The following is a 19,575-nucleotide window of genomic DNA, read 5'->3' on the forward strand; positions in this document are numbered from 1 at the left end:
CATATCTACAAAATAATATAGAACAAAAATAGCACCAAAAAAATATAGGACACCAAATGCATGCAGTAATTATGAATAATAAGGCATGTGTTAAGCTTTCGTAGAATTTGCAAAATATGAGAAAATATGGGTAAAATGTTGGCATGCAACGATATAGCCAGAAACAACGTTTTTTGCGTATTGTTTGAACAAACATCCCATCACAGGCCTCGCAATTCCATACCGAATTTTCAACGTCATTGACAATATAAGAAATTTTATTTTTGAAACGTCGACAGTAATTCGTAGCATTTACTTTCTTTTTGAATATTTTCTTATTTTTTGCTTTTTTCGTATTGTCTTTAGGTACATTTTCTTTATAAACTTCTTTTTTAACCGATTTTTGTTGTCCAGTGTCCCCTGTACAATACTGAATATAGTCATTTCTGAAATGTGGCTTTTGTTTGACCTTTCTTAACACTTTGATACAGCGACATGGAGAATGTCTCTTTGCCGGAATAATTCTTCTTGGTGTATATTGATTTCTGGGTAAGTGAAAACAAGGATCTAATGAACAAGGCTGGGGAATTTCGCAATAAGGATCGTATTGAAATATTCGTTGGCTGTTGTCATCAAACGTTACATATTTGTGAGATTTTTGCAAGGACGCGTAGACGGGAATATTTTTACTTTCAGTAAAAATTTGAGGAGGAACATGTTTTTCAGGAAGTTCTTGGCATATTTCAAAATGGGGTTTAGGATATTTGCTTTCATCTTCGTTGATTTGAAAAGTTTGTATGTTAGCGTTTACGAATTTCTTTGCTATTTGTTTTTCCGAACACCACCGATGACGATCTCTTTCTAGAAATGGTTTTGGAGCTTTCAAAAATTGTGATTGGCTCTTTTTACATTTAGGTATTGTTTCGGTATAGCCATGCCAGCCAACTATAGTATTTGTTTCTTGTCGCGGAGATTTTTTGTTTCCATAAAAAATATCGTTATCATCAGCACATGTAATATTATGATGTTTAGTCTCTTTATTCTCAAAATCTTTTCGCTGCAATCCTTCCTTGGATTTAATTGGTTTGATTACCCATCCTCTATTGTTGTTATAGAACATGGTATATTTCTTATTTGGATTTGGTCTTACCTTGGTTTTACGTTCACATTTTCTGTTATCTTGGTCTGTTTTAAGTGATGAAAAGATGATTCCATAAAAGCAGGTTAATTTTCTGACAAAAGCAGCACTATAATTATAAACGGAATACAAAAAATTGTGTCTGTGTTTTGGACACGTTTTATGATCTTCTGTGCGTAAAACCTCTTGAGGTCTCATTGGATAAGTAAAAATCCAAATGAAAAATGTTATCAAAATACACGGAGACCACACTATGATGGAAATAAAGAAAAGAATATACTTTAATGCAGTGTTAGCGAGGAATATTGGTTCAGTTAAAGCTTCTTTTTTTCTTGCTTTCGTACACTGATGAATTTTTCCTTGTTGTGTCCTACATGTTCTGGTCTGGCTCGTCTTTTTGGGGGCTTTGTGGTGTATTTTTTTACATGTTGCTACTTGAGTTGATATGTCTGCAGCTGTGTCACCGCCTCCTCTTAAACATGGTAGACGAGAAGGGGTTACGGAAACTTCTTTATTTGAGTACCGAGTAATACAATGTGACCTAGGTACATTTCTTTTGCACTTAGTCATGAGCCGCACACATAAATCATTCTTCATTGCTTTGCTAGGACGTTTATCAGAACCTCCGGAAAAATCTACAACATTGTAATGTACGGATGGAGCATCGCTACATTCGCTTGGAAAATTCTTTTTAGGTTTTATTGTTAGGTCCGAATAATAGTGACGACAATGTTTACGATGAGATGAATGTGAAGTATTTTTGGTACTACTGTGCTTATGATATCGTAGTCTTCGTGGCATTTGTAATCGACAGCAAATGTGACGATTGATTCTGTTCAAAGGTTTGGTTCTATGAAAGTTTCTAGATAATTTAGAGTCATAATAAATATTACATTTCCGAAGTTCTCCAGGCTGTGCAGATGACGATCGTTTTCTTCTCGCTGTCCAGTTAGTTGACGTAAATAAGACCTTTACATCATCTTTCTTAAACGTATTTTCCTTTACATTCCGTTTTTTATTTCTTCGCATTAGCATATCTTTTGATTTTCTTACATTAAGTAGTTTCTCTTTAATTTTTTTAGAACTTAAAAAAGTGTTAGACAAAACTGTATTTTTAAGGTCGTTGATACGTCGTCGCTTTAATATTTTTGGCGGTGGATGTATACCTAAAATAATAAAAAATTTAACATATATATGCTATATATACTATAACAACAGTAGCTATTTTATCAAAATTTAGGTAGTTAGTGGCTTCTGATAGAAAATAAACAATATTAAGATCTTACTATGTGTCTTTAAAAGCATTCAATAGCAGATCTCTACTACAATAGCAGCTCACGTAACGAGAAGTTACTATAAAGGAGATGCTGCCAGGAGATCTGGATTTGAATACATCTACATATTAAATGCTATATCGAAAGCATTCATACCGTATGGAGCAAGGCGAAATAGTTCACTTAATGATTTATGGAGTGTCTTTTCTTGCACATTTTGAGATTCTGATGTAATATTTGGTAAACTCTTTTTAGGCTCTACATTTGCATTGCAATTGGAAAGGTTTACTAAATTTCCCGTTTCACTTGCTTCTTTACTTTCTTTTGGATTATCTTCAAAACTCATTAAACGGAGCCTATGCATATTATATTGGTATCCTTATTGTATCACTTTTGTGCTACAAATGCTATATTTATAACCTTATACATAATAATGTGTAAATAAAACAATCAAAAATCTTAAAATTGAAAATATAACAGGCTATGACATTATTGACAAATAACAGTCATATTACATAGATAATCTCTTACGAAAAAAGAGTTTTAAAATTAAGTATTAAGAATAGACTAGAAATAGAAAAAAGGCATTATGCCACAATAATCAAACTCGCATCAAACTGAAATGAAACTGAATGAGAAATAAAAGGAGAATATCTTATCGTATCAGGTATCGCCAGACACTGTGAAATAACATGACCGTAGCCGCGGGTGCAAAAGTAATGAAACAAATGCAAAATTATTAAAGAATTTAACCTAAGTAATTCAAATAATAACATAATTTTGATTATGTCGATAAGGTCTTTCGTAAATTAGCAATCACAACAACAGTTACAAAAACAACAAATGCATATTTCTAGACAGAGGAAACATGGAACCCAAAATAATATTCCTAGCAAAAACATGAGGCATGTGCCCAAATTCTTCCATTGAGCACGTGCGCTTAAATACTGAGGGTAAAATCGAGGCCAACGGTGATAAATCCACAGCTGAGGTGTTCTTTGTAGGGACATTATGTAACAATCGTCTGGTGCTGAAAATAATCTGGCTCGTTGGTCTCTTGGATTTCTAGTTTGTCTACACTTACAAGCACGACCGTTTAAGGCGCCCCCACAAGGCCTTAACAGAATCCTCCTAATTAAATCGTATTTATTTACTTTAGCTACCTTTTTTAAATCCTTATCCATTTTTAATATTTTGTCGAAGAAATTATGTATTACATCAACAGGTTCGTTTTTCTTTTTCTTATTCTGTTTAGGTTTCTTTTCGTATTTTTTACATTTTTCTAGTGCTTTAGAAACAACAGATAGTTTCTTTTTTGCTTCTTTCAGTTTTAATGCCTTACGATCAAGCTTGTTTAGTTTCTTCTTTTTAATTTGCAATTTTTTGTCCGTACGTAAAAGCTCTTCTTCCTTAAGTCTCAAAGTGTGCTCAAGTCTTTGAAGTTCATCATTATCAGGATTATTTACACATATAACTTTACGGCAACGACACCAACCCATTGTTACTTCTTACTATTTTCTATGTAACTAAGGTAGCTTTATTACATATTTGCCTTGTTTTCATTGTGATCTTTTGACCGGTCGCGGCGCTTGCAGAGATTCACTCTATTGAATTCTTTTTTTTTTCTGCATTTATTAAATTTTTTTTTCACACGTTTTTATAATATTTTTGATTCTTCTACGACATCTTTATTATTTCATATTACATTATACATAATATTTTGGTGTGTTAGTGTAAACTGTAAAGCTAAGCTGTTTCATAAAGCTTCTTACTATATGTATAGCATTTCGTGTAATAAATAATTTAAAACCTTTATATCATTTTGTAAAGTGCTGTTCTGTGAGAAATACTTGAGTGACAATGTCTATACTTCCTCATATTTAATAATTTAAAAGTCACTCCTATTATAGATGGGATGGATTTTGAAATGTGAAATGTAAAAAGAATGTTAATATTTTCGTTACGCACAAAGTTGTTGACGTTGCTTGTTGCTAAATCCAAAACGAAGGTTATGGAGAGCATGAAAGATTAATTAACAATTTGTTATCCCCAAATGCAATGCTACCTTATTTTATACCAAAAGCAAACATAAAAATGGGCACAATAAAACTTCAATCAGCATCTTGGTCAGCATCGAAATATGCATATAAATCGAATGTATAAACAAGGTATAAACTATAAACAAAGACATCATTGTATCCGACTTACAAAACCGCACATTGCGTTGTAGAAACAATAAAACCGTGTTTAAAAAGCAGAGTTCGATTCGCACAGAGAACGGTTCCGCACAGTAAATTTTGGAAAATCATAATAAACTAGTGGACCTTTTTCCTCTAACAATTATACTTTTTTCCATTATGCCACGTTTGCAAAGTGTAAAGGTAAAGGAAATATGTATAATAACCTTAGGTATCTAATTTTGATTTAAAATAAATAAAATATATAATATACTTATAATTGAGTAAAAGTCAATAGGTTCAGACATAGTAAGAATTAATTTATCTTTTTTAGGGCAATAGTAATTAGATAAAGTAAAACTCTACCATTATAGTAGATTATGTAGATACCACGATCACATAGATTACCTATAGAGACAAACTGTTATTTTTCTGTATTCCTTCGTTGATACGGGACTCTAAAACCACTAGAAACATAGGTTGCTACAGAAAAGGCAGATGTTTCTATAAATATCCTTTACGATGCACGTGTTACATTTTATTTATGTGTCCAATGCAAACATTGTGATTGTGCAGTAGTTGCATTAGATAAGATAGTATGTTGAGCGACATAAGTGGACTGCATTGATCCATTTACCCTTGATTTACCCGGTTTAACCAAAAACGGGGAAAACTAATTTGTAGCGCTAAACATTATATTTCCAGTGAACTTTTTAGGAATGGTTGGAAACGATTTTAATTTGTTTATTGTTTCATACAATTCAGTATTAATCATAGAACTATATTAATGTGTATAGAAACGAGTTGGTGGAAATACAAAAAGGTCATCTATAGATATTTTTCAGGTATTTTTTACGCGGACGGCGGAACCATTTGTCTTCATAATAGGAGCGTAGAGCAACTCTCATGAAGATGTGACGTAATCAATGACGCATTGAGGGACAGCAAAGTTAATCATTACGATATGCTTGCTGTATAATTGAAAATAATTATTTTTCTCTCATACTCGAAGTTAACAAAACATTTTACGAAACATGTAAGGTTACGCAACTGTGAGCAATTAAGGACTACTAGGTAAGTTTAATTGCCGCATAACGTATATTGTGTTCATGTTATAGCGATAATAGTGATGATTCCAATATCTTACAAGATTCATCTATGAAAATGAAGTTTATATGAATTTTCTCAACTTGGCAATCACCTACATTTCATATTCATTCAGTGCTGTAGGTAGAGTAACATATAGGTAGACACAATGAAACTTGATTGGCATAAGTTAATTTTGCGGTAAAAATTTTTTGCTTTACATAAAACCAATCTATAATTATATAAATTAATATATACCTATCATATAAATAGGTATGTTCATCTTATACAAATGAATTAAAATATAAAGTCTAATACATAACAAAGCGTAGTAATTAAGCAAGTTACCTCCACGGTAGAGCCTTTTATATCTAACTGCTGTGTTCTATGGGATACCACATCCATGGTCCACAGGATTTCCTGATTCTGTGAGGTCACCAACATTGCGAGAGTCGAGTCTCGAGACAATCGAAGCCCAGAATCCCGCCAGTCGCCGACGTACACGCACGAAGCGCGCTCGCGCGAAGTAGTGACAAAAATCCAGTGTAATTAACTAAATTCGAGTGTTTTCTGTGTGGATTGACTTTTAATAGGTACGTAATAAATGTATTTTATAAATTATAAATAGTGTGATTATTTACAAATTCCAGAGGTAAACAAGAAATACCGGATCGCGAAATCCCTTAATTAATTAAAATCGTTAGCGATCGCTGAAATTTCTTCGCTTTCGTGTTGTTCAGTTTCTTTGTTTATTTTTAAACGGTATCATTAACTCTTCTTACGTCTGTTTTTTTGGGATTTTTTCTTGTGGACATAAAATAAATACGTAGTTACTGGGTCCCTACGCGTTGTACATAAAAGCGAAATAATTATATTACTATTATTCTATGTAAAATAGCAAAGAAATCATGCCTTAACAATACTCTACAGTCTACATAGAGCGCTTCGAATGATTACGCTTATCGATTTTTTTCTATGTAGTGCGTAATTTATTGTCCATATAAATATTCGTAATAAGTAATCCTAGTAATTCTACCCTATTTGGTTAAAAAATGTAAGGTATAAGGTATACCTATGTATTGCCAAAATTAATAATTTTGGTTTCTTGCAAGTTGCACGGTATAAAAATTAAATTGCCCATTCCTAGTTTTATCTATTCTTATAACTTCGCTGTGTTATAAAATCAATTTATAGGGTAATAAAACAGCATGTTTATATTTAATAAAAGAGTATTTACTAACGTTATATCAAAGCTAGTTTCCGATCTAAATATTTGCATAATTTATACAAGTACGGGTCATTACTTCCATAACAGATTCAAGGTAGATTATGCATTACCTATTGCATTAGGGCTAGAATTCGCAAAACAGGATTCTAGGTGTCAAGACCTACCAGTATGGATATTCAGAAACAGAGCAGCTGCATTCTCTATTCTTTTATTTACAAATAGGCATATCAATGCAAGAATTCTATACCAACCTTCTTGGTCTTGTTGATGCCTTGGTACTCCGCAGTCAATTCATAGGCCAGTTAGGGTCAGAAGATAATTATTTATTCTATGATTAAAATAAATTAATTTCACATTTAAAAATGAATAAATATATCAACTGCACAAAATCTCTTTTATATAAATATTGTCTTCATCTACAGAAAAAATTATAATGTAAAAAATATTTAACAATTACAAAATGACGCTCATTAAGTCGAGTTCCTGTGGTTTCTTGACTTATTACCTACATACTGACTGGTCTCTGACCTCTCACAGTTCATATATTATAATCTTATATTTTCATGTTGTTTTTTTGCAGATTCATTATAATGGCAGCGTACCACTTTATGGGTTTGATCATCGTCGCTACATTAGGTGAGATTTCCGTTATAGATTATTATATAGGTATAAGGTACTTACTAAGAATACTTACTATTGTATAAATGTACTTTTTATCTACAATCGTGATCTAATACGAACACAATACCAAGTAATAATGCCAATCGTATTATATAAACCCATATCGACTCATAAGTCACAAATAAACACGATAAACATTTCACCACAAAAAATAACAAGTTAAAACTAAACATCAAGTCTTTGGATTTGTTTTACATTGAATTTACAACCGGTTGCGATTCTGGCTGGAAAAAAGACTGTTTGAAATAAAACACCGACGGTTTAATGACCACTAAGAAAAGAAGCCAAAATCATTATTAGAATTAAGTTAGAGCTTAGTTATTTTACCGTGGTTGCCTGGAAGAGATCACTAATAAGTGATAAGGCCGCCAAATTAATTGTACTCTGTCTTTTCTATAAATACCTAGTTCAAATTTTACCTGTTTGTACAACTTTATTAAAATTTAAAGTTTTAGCTAATTAATTAATAAAGCTTTTTAGTCTCGATACAGCAATCAATCGAAATATGTACCTACTCAAGCCTCAAGGTATGGAGTTATTTACAATTCTCTTTCAACATCTATGTCATACACCGTATTGCATTTTGCAACACTGTAACCTAATTAATAAAGGCATGAGGCTATAATTTACTTTTCTTATCGAAGATTGATGGATAAACAATATCCTTTTACATTTTCCTACAATTTCAATAGCCGCATATTAAAATTTTCCGCGTTTCTATGCTTTGTAGTTACGTAGTTATTATGTTGATATATCTTACACAGATACTCTAATCATATTGTTTTTCTAAGGTAACCTACTAGTTTTAAAAACATTGCGATCTTGAAACTTTACCTATAGTTTAAAATATAAAATACAAAGGAACTATTAAATTCTTCATTTTCTTGAAAATGAGCCATTTGATAGAGATAGGCTGATAACCCTGTAATTGCTATAACAATCGTCGGTACATAGGTTATTATTTTAATACCTACACTACTGTAAATACGCAATTTTTTTCACAAATTGCCTCTAGAAGAAACAGAAGATCATAAAAAAGTTAAATTCTTTAAAAATATTAATGCTTGTGTTTTTCACGCACTTTGAAAAGAAGACTCTGCATAAAACCAACGGTGTATTCCCCCAAATACTTCTTGCCACTTATGTATGATTCACACCCACGGCATATTATATTTCTGAGAATTTATCACAAGATGTCATTATAATGTAATTAATTATAAATTAACAATGATCGTGAACGATGATGCGATACAGTAAAGTTCCTAGTGTTGTGACGTAAATGTGTAACATAATATGAATACAAATCCTTTATAAAAGGAAAATTGTTTTTCGCCGCCCTGTCGTGCTGTAATCGCAAAAAGTATTACAATTTTAAATTCACAGTCCGCTCCATTGAAAATACATAATTGCGAATACTGATAGTAATCTGCATAAAACTACATACCAAATATGTTTTCATTTCGTCACAGCTGGTGACTTGTTTTTAATATAAGCGAATCACAAGACTTAAATAGCGTTATTATATAATACCTTATTCATATTTACGAACTGTCTGTAGTATTGGTATTAGCATAATGATTCACTGCTATGCCGTCCGTGAATGAATAAGATCGTAATCTCACTCATTTACCTTAGTTTGACCTTTAGGGCTTTACTTACCTTTGGCAAACGTGACTGCACGTTTCGCAAAGGTCTATGCGATAGAGTTAGTCCATTTGTAAATAAATTATATGCTAATTTTCTTTCATGTATATTGTTAAGTTTGTAATAAATTCCTTGTCCGATATTTTTTTTATTAAAGCGATGGAAATTACAATAAGAAGAGATACAAACAATAAGCAATTCTACATAGAAGCCAGACTCCAGAGGTTTTTTTTACCATAGCTTGTAAAATTTTAAACTTAAAACTTCAATAAAATGTGATTTTGTAATATCTTAATGTTTCTACACAGGTACCTACCGTAACTAATTGCTTACGTTGTTAGAGTATTACTCATTTGAGAGTAAAACCAACTTAAATAATATTATGATTCATTCTTAAAATATTAGTAGGAAATAGGAATCTTCATTTTAAATAAATCATATCACATATGATAATATTATAATGATATGGAAAATATGTCGCATTATCTAAACTAGTTTAATAACCTACTGAGGTCTGAGTGTGGTATATGGGATAGTTTACCGAGTGAGACCACAAAGTAAATATTGCCTAGTGAGGCTCCGTTACTAGAACGCGTTTGTTGATTACCATAAGTGCATATTTGATAATAATACCATAACTCATAAGTGCATTGATATTTGATAATAATGACTTTAATAATTTTTTGACCCTTGTGCCCTGAGTGTTTTATCCTACATTAATTATAGTTCAATAGAAACAGATTTAAGAATTTAGATTTAATTTGTATCTACAATTATTGATAGTTCTCATTATTTAAACATGGAATTGTATAAGGTTCCAAGGACAATAGAAGTCTAGACAACAAAGCAACTTTTGATCCATTTTAAATTTTGGCACGAAGTCCTAGCTTTTTATACAATCGTGCATATAATAGCTTTTAAAGTCTTACAAACAAATACGTCTAATGCTTGTATGAAATTTAAATTTAGATATAATGTTTACCTACGCAAATAATGCGATGTAGAGTTTACGTATATGAACTGCAAAGTTTTCTATTTATAAGTAGCATTCCTAGGCTGTGGCTAGACACTAATGCAATAATTTCCTTGATTCCAGTTAAACATTGCCAGCATTTGTATTAACATAATGCGACAATAAAACATGAAAGGACCCTCTGCAGTCTTTTATAGTTCGATAGTTTCCACTTTTATTACTGACAGAATATTAAAGTATAATTCTAGGTTTACTTTGCAGTAAAAGCAGAGAACATCTGCAGCATTCCCAAGGTTCTTTGTCTTAAATAAGTGCTCATTCGTGACTCAGGAGTCTCCAAGTGGCTCTCAATTCTTTAACAACTTGAGAGTTGTGTTAATAACAGTGTTGTGTGTTGTACCGTTTCTTGTGTGGGAATTAGTATAAAATTTAGTTGAATATATGCTACTAAATAGTTGCACACTAATATTATAAATATTACACTGTGCGATAATATCGTTATAATTTACTTATTGAAATATAGAGACGACCAAAACAATTTCATATCGGAGTTTTCCTTTGAGATTTTTCTTAGTTTTTAGTTCGGCAGCGATGATTTTAAGCCTTCATTAAGAAATGGGTTTCTAAATCATTCAATTCATTTTATGAAGTCAATAGGTTTCTATGGTAATCACGCTTCTCATTCTTAAACGATAGAAGGTGAATATTTACACTTTCTAATACCCTGAAATAATTATGTTAAGCATCACGGTTTCGCTTTCACTCATATTTTTATGCTCGATTTTTTAACTAGCTTTTGATTAAATATAATATACATAGGTAGTATTATATTGTGAAATTATTATTTTTCACTAAAAACAATTACTTTATATCAAATTCAATGCAGTTTAAATTCATCTCATGCAGATTTAATTTAACATTCTGTGTAAAGATAACCTGCGGTGCAAAGACACAAACAACTGCTTTCTCTAATAAATGTAAATTATCCATTAACTCATGCATAAACCAACCAGTAACCTTAGATTCAAAAAGTTGGCCGGACGAGAAATCTTGGCACTTTCAATACCGATATTTATACAAAGCTTTTATAAACTGCATCAAACTGGTTTCGAATCACTTCGCTGATTTTGTGCGTACAGAGCCAGGAACTTCGGTGGACGTGGATTTATGAGTAAGATCGTCGAATTTTTCCTTTTAACGGTTCGTTACAAGAATAGGAACGTCCAAGTACAACGTCCTGTTGCTAACGGGGTACCTAATTAGGAATTTATTTCGCTTGTAATAGGTACTTACATTTTGCTGCTTCAGTTTTTTTACATCAATATTCATTAGTTATGTAATTTGGAAAAAGTTATGGTTGCATCCTACTTAAGCTTGGAACCCTCCTATAATTAATTAATTAGGTGTAGGATATATGGTATCTACCGATCTAGTATTTATCTAGATACTTTAACTTTTTAGGGTCCATGTTCTTTACTAAAATGAGCCCAACAGTTAGAATTCTTAGTAAGGTAGAAGAGGTAATTAACGCCCGCCTAACAAAAATCTAATTTTTTATTTATTATAACTACTTTAAAGCACATAAACAGACGACGAGTAGGTTTGATATTTCTTTCTAAACCGAAAAATACCAATTAAAACGTGAAACTATTTATGTTTCATGACATAAAGACATCTTTTTAAAAACCTTTTCTTGGGCGTTTATAGAAATACTGTGTTAAATAGCGCCCGTTGATGAAAGAAAATTGTGTATGCCTAAAATACGTTCTTATAGAATTTCTGCTAAGTAAAATATAAAAAGCACGTTATAAAATTTCTTAATTAAAAATAAAAGAAGCTCAAGAAAGAAAATTTAGTATTAAAACTATAAAATTCATAACTCACATAAAGTGACTTGTTTCTTCAAGTTGTAACGATTTTATACTTTTTTATTTTAGTTTAACTAATCAACGTTAATATTAGTAATCTTCTACCATACTTTAAACAAAAAAAAAACTAATTTAACGCCCCAAGGTCCGTTTACTGGGCGTTATTACGCGACTGGACGTTATTGACATTTTTTTTAAATTTTGAAGTAATTAAGTAAATCATTTTGAAAATATTTACAGAATAAGAAGTGTGGTTATGTATATTACTGTCAAAGTATAAAATAATCCAAGAAATAACTCAAAAACAACTGAAAACTTATAGTTTCGTTAGAAGAAATTTTTATAACAGCCAGTGCACGTCTAACGCTCTTGAAACGAAAGCTGCTACTGGCAAAGATGGCGACTCCAGACTTACGCAACCGCGCTAGGCGCGTTCCTATTGGTGCAATTCATTTGTGCGTGAGGTACGATGCGGGTCTATTGAATATAAGTGGGTTTTTTGAAGTTCGGGCGTTATTTAACAGAGGGCGTTAATTGACACACCTACCTTACATATTAACATTTTATTCACATTACATTTAAGTATTTTGTTCCTTCCAAATAATAAGAAAAAAATTACCGAATTGTTTTTCTAATTAAATCAACATTCCTGCGTTTCTGTGGTTTTTGTTTGCAAATTAATTAATGCACATACTTCGCTCTTGCGTTACATGTAATTAATTGCACGCCCTTAATTATAGTGACTATTCATTATACGCTGTTAACCGAATCCCAATTTGAAATTAAAATGTAGCACGACCCTAGACCGGGTGTTGGCAATTCCCACAAGCCTGCATGCGCTTAGCCACGAATGATCGAATGTCGTAAAAGGAACAATAGCACGTGATAGAATTTCATTCGGTTTCGAAATGCAGCTTTTATTTTCTTAGGCGGTAAAGGAACAAGCTGTGATGGTGACTAATGTGCTTGGTATACTGGTTTCCAATACATTGGAGATTACATCGCCAGCAAACAGATACTTCATGTCGCCGTCTTATTGCAAGGGAATGTTTTTTGCTTGATGTGGTCATCGCGATAACAACTGAGTATAAACTCTGGACTTCAGGCATATAAGTACCTACTTTTGAAACACACATTTTGAAGATTAAGAAGATTGTTAGTTGTTTCAATATTTAATATTAATGCTAACTACATGAAGATAGTTAAGTAGACAGATACCTACTACCTTTAATAACCTCTAACCTAACCTAACCTCTAGGCTCTACCTTTAATACTGTGACTTATATATAAACATTTAAAGAAGACTAAAACAAAGTTTAACATAACTGAAACTCTACCGTTAAAACTATTTATTATCTACGTTGAACTAAGACGTTAATTAATCATATTTAATTGCATATAGGAAGTCTACAAGACGGCTTGTTCTTGTGCTCTATAAAACATAATTAAAGCAGTATCAAACTGATAAGTCGTGAGATAATCTGTGCATGTAATCGGACACATGGATACGAACGCCATGTCCGGCAGCTGGCGAATGCATTTTTTTTTCATCTTTCTTGTTCCACACTATAAACCCGTTTATTAAACAAGATTTTTTTTTTTTAATAAAATGCAGGTTATTGGAATTCCTTAAATTAAATGTATTTGATTTACGTATTTTTGTTTTTTATTGCTTGCAATAATTAAAATACCGCATCATTTTTTCATGTAGAGTTTACTCTAGCATAGTCGATTAATTTAATAATAAAATATCATAAAAATAAAACTTTAGTGTTTAATTATTTTATTTTATTATTTTATATTACATTATTAAGTAAGTAGTCAGTGTAACTTTGAAATAAAGACCAACGAATAATAAGACATGACTTTCGACATGCTTTCGACCATTGCTTTCGACATATCTATGAAATTATGAATATGTAGATTTCCTGATTATTATTTATCAGAATTACCGTATGAATCACCTTCCGTGTTCCTCATAACTCAGAAAAACTATAGAGCTTTGTAGTTTTCGCACCAGACGGAAATACAGTGTGACAGTCTAATGACAGTGAACATTACGGATACAAAAACCTTTGGTAATTGCTGCGTGATCAATTAACACAAATCATGTTGGATAAGACGTGTAGGTCAAAACTCCAGTCACATAAAATATTATTTTGTTTATTTTTTATAAGACTACTAAGGCTTCCGATATAAAGGTTTATGACTATTGAAAAGATCGTGTGTGCGGAGCACACGTGTCAGAAATGAAACTTTTTTGGCAAGATTCAAAGATACCGCCTACCGTCGCCTTACTCCATGACGTGACGATATTGCCATAACGCGTCCTTAAAATTTTACTCTCAACGTGCCTAAATAAGTTTTACTTAAAAAAATATTCACATTGAAACGTGAAACGTTTTTCAATATGTAAACATGTAAATAAGCAATCTAGAAATATAATTTTATAAAAATAAAGAAAAAATATGGAATTATAGAGTTACCCAATCAGGTATTTCTTTCAGGCTAAGTTTCATAAAAACTAAGAGTAAACGAAGATTTAAAAAAAAATAATATGATGTTAATATTGCTGGTTTAATACCATTTGCATTCTGTGGTTTAGGACATCGGGAGTATACATATACATAATAACAACATTCATTAAAAAAAAGATCAATTAACGATTAATTGATAAATAATATATTTACCATTCAACTTTACTAAAGAACGAAATAAACATATCAGGCGTCAGTACGAAAAATAAAAAAATATAAACAACAAATCTCAGTACAATCAGCCAGCCATAAATCATTAATGCCAGTCAATTTATCTTACTTTCACTCAACTTATGAGGTTACAATGTCTAGAGAACTCGGCGTAATGAGTCACTCAGATCGCGAGATGATAATCTTAAATATGATTTTCTTACAATTCAAGCGTACTGGATTCATATACCGTTAAACATACTTTAAATCCAAGTCTGACCCACTAATTGTTCGTTTTCGACACTAAAATTGTTTGCTTTCGGATAAGCTAAGTGGTAGTGTCCACTTAACTCAAGTTAAACTTTATCTATTTGGAATAAATATTAACTCTATTACCGATAACGGTAGGCATCTCTCAACAACTTTCCGATGCGTTTTCTAGGGTCAAAGGCTATTATGTAATGAACAGTTGCGAAAGCAATTTGAATATCCATGTAAAGAAATTACTTATTAGATAGATAAATTGAGCTTTTATGTTAACGGGTTTGATATAAAAATAACGTTTTATAGACATCGTGAGGTGTTAAATACTTATGTCTTTTAAAAGTTACGAGACAAGTAACAAAAACCTTACCGTGTTCTTTGTAAGTTGTGAGCTTGTGTGTAAGTAATAGTGTTTTGTATAGGCCATAAACGCCTACGAACCGGGAATTGATTCAAAATCAGAATATCGGGCTCATAAAATATCAATTAGGTGTTGGAAACGATTTAATTTATTGTTATCTTCAATTTAACCTTTTTATCTGATCCCATTACTTTTTAACTTTTAAGTGTTTAATTATACATAATGTCATAATTTATGGGCGATTTGTTTCTAATTTCAGGTTTTAAATCATGTTATAGTCAGACCACACAAAACACGCCTGCCAGCCTTTTAAAAGAAGTGGAAGACAACAGTCGGTATAAAACATTAGAAGCAAATGCGACTCTTCTGAAACTCCTAGTCGACGACAAAGATGGAGTTAGCAAGTATGTTTGTTTATGTATTTTATCCTTTGTGTTTGCGCAAGTTTTTGACTATTTTTTTTGATAAATTTTTGGCGTTCGGAAGCGAAACTAGCAATAGCGCTGTGATAAGGAGCAAATAACTTATGAATTGTGATTAGAGGAAATAATTAAAAGAAATAAGTTATTATGAGATTTTTCCGATAAAATCTCAAAGTATTGTCTTATAATATTTAGAATATTAATGTTCTATTAAGTATGATTGATTCGACTCGGAAGTGTACCTACAGCAATTGATTATTCTTATAATTATAACGACCTCGATTAACAATAATACCAATTACCTACAGATCGGAAGTATTCGACATGCTACATTCAAGAGATGACAACACGGACCACATGGACCTTCCAACGTTTCCAGAAGACGCAGAGGAGGGCAAAGTGGATGTACCTCTTACGCCGGACTCGCAAGCTGAATTCTTACAAGGTAATTTTGGTTATATTTAAATTTAGAGTCTAGAGAAATATCCTGATCTGGGCATTCACAAAAGCCCGGTTTCTGAATCGAGGATTGGTTTGATTAAGTTTTGAGAAAGCTATTCACATAATATCTCGATGTTCACATACAAGAAAATATTGAAACAGCATTTATGGTGATTTAAGTATAATTTGAGACGTTCTTAACTTCAGATACTCAAAACTGGCCCTTATATAATATAGATACACAAAATGCTTGTAGAGATTGGATGGAAGATTTGTAAAAAATCTACACAGATAAACACACGTAGGTAGGTACACACACTCATACACAAACACGACGTATCAAACGGTTGTACCTAACTGTAATGTCCTAAAAATCTAAACTATAAATACAAAGACCTTTCACTTTTAATCGTGGGATCACAATCGTATATTACGAATAATTACCATTGAATGAATGGGAAAAAATGAGATCAAAAAAACTCAATCAATGTGTCACTGGAAACAGAGTAGTAGTTAGAGGTAATGCGTAGTGCTAATTATAATAATTGGTTCTGCAAACGATAGCAAGCTAGTATTCAGTGATTCATTATCTACGTGTGTAATCTGTGGGTATTGGTAATACCTATGTTGAGTTCTTGTTATATAAAATACGTAAATAAATAAAAAATAGATAGTTAAGGCAAATCCAATGACTTATACTTGATTTTCAGAAATTATAACATCCTACCTACTGGCTACTAATAAATTATAACTCGTTTAATATTCGTCAAACAGTCTTAAATGCTTAAGCCCTTAGGAGTATTAGATAGCTAAATAGGTAGCAGGAAGCATATCTTAACAATATTGGAGTACCTATGTACGGAAAAATTAAAGATGCCTTGTGATTCTAACAAGAATCGTTTTAGCATCATAGTATTATATTATATGTGACCGCATTTAATATAACTATGTACTATAATTTTAGCGGAACACTCAGTTCGCAAGGACTCGGAAAATGCACGCTACACAGGCGAGCCAGTGGGCGCTGCAGCAGGCATCATGGTGCTGGTCACTTGCAGTATCGTGTGCCTGGCCTACACCGGGCTTATTGTGTGGAGACGGATATATTTGTGAGTATTAAATTAAAATGATAATAGTAAAAAGGAAGTATCGAGTCGTAGTCGAGAATAGTTGGTATGTTTATTATTTAGTGGGAAATTGTAATTCACTCTTCTCACGTTTTACATAATAGGTATATGAAATTATACCGTTCCCTGGTGGAAGATATATTATGTATGTATTTCTAATTTTAGAGTTCCTATTTTTGTTATTTACACATCTATTTTTAAAGCAAAAAATTTAAGAGGAAATCTGTGATAGAGCTTCTTAGTTACCTACAGTACAGCCAACTTGTAATGTCCGTGATCGTAAGTAATTTATGTTTTTACATGAAATTCCACAAGTTTCGGACAAAGGCTAGGGAAACATAAATTAAGGGAACACACACGTATTAAATTACGGCATAGTATATCCACGTTACAGTATAAAAACCCGAGCCTTCCCAGCATGAAGCCATTCTAAAGAAACTTGATACCACTGCGTAGGATGCGGTCAAGTGGATTGAATGCAACGTCTCATGAACTCGTAGTCTAGCCAGCTATTACTGTATCATATAGATTATAGAGATAATCTCTATAAATATCGTAGTCAATGGATATGTTGAAAAATTAAACAGTTTACCATATTTATTTGAATTTACTGCAGTAATGAAAATGTAAATCGTTTCATTTTTATAAATTTACTTTATCGTTTTTGTTGTTGTTATTCTATGCGCGTTTAATTTGCAATTAACTGAATCTTGTTTTTAAAAATATGAAATATCTATTAGCATTAGAAATAGTACCGGAAGTAGGAAGGTACCTACTATTAAATAAATGCAATAATAACGTAAATAGTATGGTAACAATATTGGTCCAACTACGAAGCCCTGGTTATCAAGGTTTTGTCATATAGCAAAATGTTCATTAGCATAATAAATTCTGTTTCTTTACAGGAAGAGGAATGGCCTGAAGCACGAGCTTTTACGGAACGAGGAAATAATAGCCGAAACTAGAATAGAGGTACCTACATAAAATTATAATACATAGATTTAATATGACATTGATAAATTACTACTTCCTATCGGCTATCGCCTACTATCACTCTAGGAGCAACATTTCTTGAAATATATTATGTATGTCGACATTTAGAGCACTTTATAGTGATAACTATGATTGTGACAACAGTTCTAGGGCGGAGTTACATTAAATATTATAGTATCACTATATTTATTGCGCAAAACAAACTTTTAATAGGTAGTCAGTCAATAGGTAGTCAGGGTGTCCCAAAAAGTAGTGATGAACGGAAGCTGGGAGGTAGAGGACCTAGAGGGCTATCCGAATCACCCCCATGTATGTTATGCGATTTTTCGTATTTTCGGAGTTATGACGTTTTTTTCAATTGTTCACCTATCGCCGAGTACGATGATATTTTCACTCATGGTGACGTCAATTATTGCGTTGCAAAAACGCGGTCCCCCTCACCGCTTACCTCAGGCCCGAATAGCTGAATTTTCGCTGACCGCCTAACCCCCCTTAACTAGTATGGATTAAAATATATAAGGCAATTTATGCACGAGAAAAAATCTTCAATTTATTTATTATTATTTTTTTGTTTCAGTTGTGAAAAACAAGATCTGGACAATGAGAGCAACGCTTTCTTGTTTAAGGCAGTTACGACTGTAAACTATATATGTAAATATTAAGACTGATTTTAGGAGATTTAGATATTTTTGCTACAGTTTAGGTACGCGATGTTTGTTGAATAAGCTTTCTTGTACGGAAACGTATTTTATGAGTTTTTTATTTCTTCGTTTGTTGCTTTTAAATTTTTAATAACGTCGATTTGATAAAAATGTACCAATATTTAAATTTATTAGAATCAAAATTATCTTCAAATATGTGCCATATGTACATAACAATACATAAGCAAACGAATGTGTATGATGTTATTAAACATTAGAAATATTACCTATTTATTTATAAATTTAAATAAAGTCAAAATATGTCTGTGATTTGATATTAATGAAGTGTATGTGAATGAAATAATAATGGTAATATTTAAAATAAAAAATGAAAAACATTTTACAGACTTTTATTTCACAATTCATCAACAACCTAAATACTTCATTTCTTAAATACATTTATACAAATATTAATATAAATATTTTTATTTCATCTTTTCATTTTAACCCAAGACATTCCTTATTTTAGAAAAATTGAAAGTTTCTCTGTATATGTCTCCGATCCAGTTAAGAACGACTAGCGATTATCAA

General features: G+C 31.8%; 1 protein-coding gene across 2 annotated transcripts; it reads left to right on the top strand.

Annotated features, from left to right (window-relative positions):
• The first annotated feature begins 6,114 nt into the window (after positions 1 to 6,114).
• LOC123693478 lies at positions 6,115 to 19,382 on the top strand. Of its 2 annotated transcripts, none has more exons than XM_045638627.1 (7): positions 6,115 to 6,247; positions 7,463 to 7,518; positions 15,620 to 15,764; positions 16,091 to 16,227; positions 17,188 to 17,332; positions 18,256 to 18,322; positions 18,921 to 19,382. In XM_045638627.1, the coding sequence occupies exons 2-7, from the start codon at positions 7,473 to 7,475 to the stop codon at positions 18,924 to 18,926; spliced, it is 546 nt and encodes a 181-aa protein (XP_045494583.1). In that variant the 5' UTR covers positions 6,115 to 6,247; positions 7,463 to 7,472; the 3' UTR covers positions 18,927 to 19,382. The 2 variants fall into 2 exon arrangements, with proteins under 2 accessions (XP_045494583.1, XP_045494584.1); XM_045638628.1 differs by having other exon boundaries at positions 6,125 to 6,251.
• Positions 19,383 to 19,575: the final 193 nt, after the last annotated feature.

The sequence above is a fragment of the Colias croceus genome, chromosome 7 (assembly GCF_905220415.1).
Source record: "Colias croceus chromosome 7, ilColCroc2.1".
NCBI lineage: Eukaryota > Metazoa > Arthropoda > Insecta > Lepidoptera > Pieridae > Colias > Colias croceus.

Excerpts from the sequence above, each read along its gene's own strand:
- LOC123693478 (XM_045638627.1), top strand. The coding sequence starts at position 7,473 with ATGGCAGCGTACCACTTTATGGGTTTGATCATCGTCGCTACATTAG. Across the intron at positions 7,519-15,619 it reads GATCATCGTCGCTACATTAG|GTTTTAAATCATGTTATAGT; the intron begins GTGAGATTTCCG and ends TTCTAATTTCAG. Across the intron at positions 17,333-18,255 it reads GTGTGGAGACGGATATATTT|GAAGAGGAATGGCCTGAAGC; the intron begins GTGAGTATTAAA and ends GTTTCTTTACAG.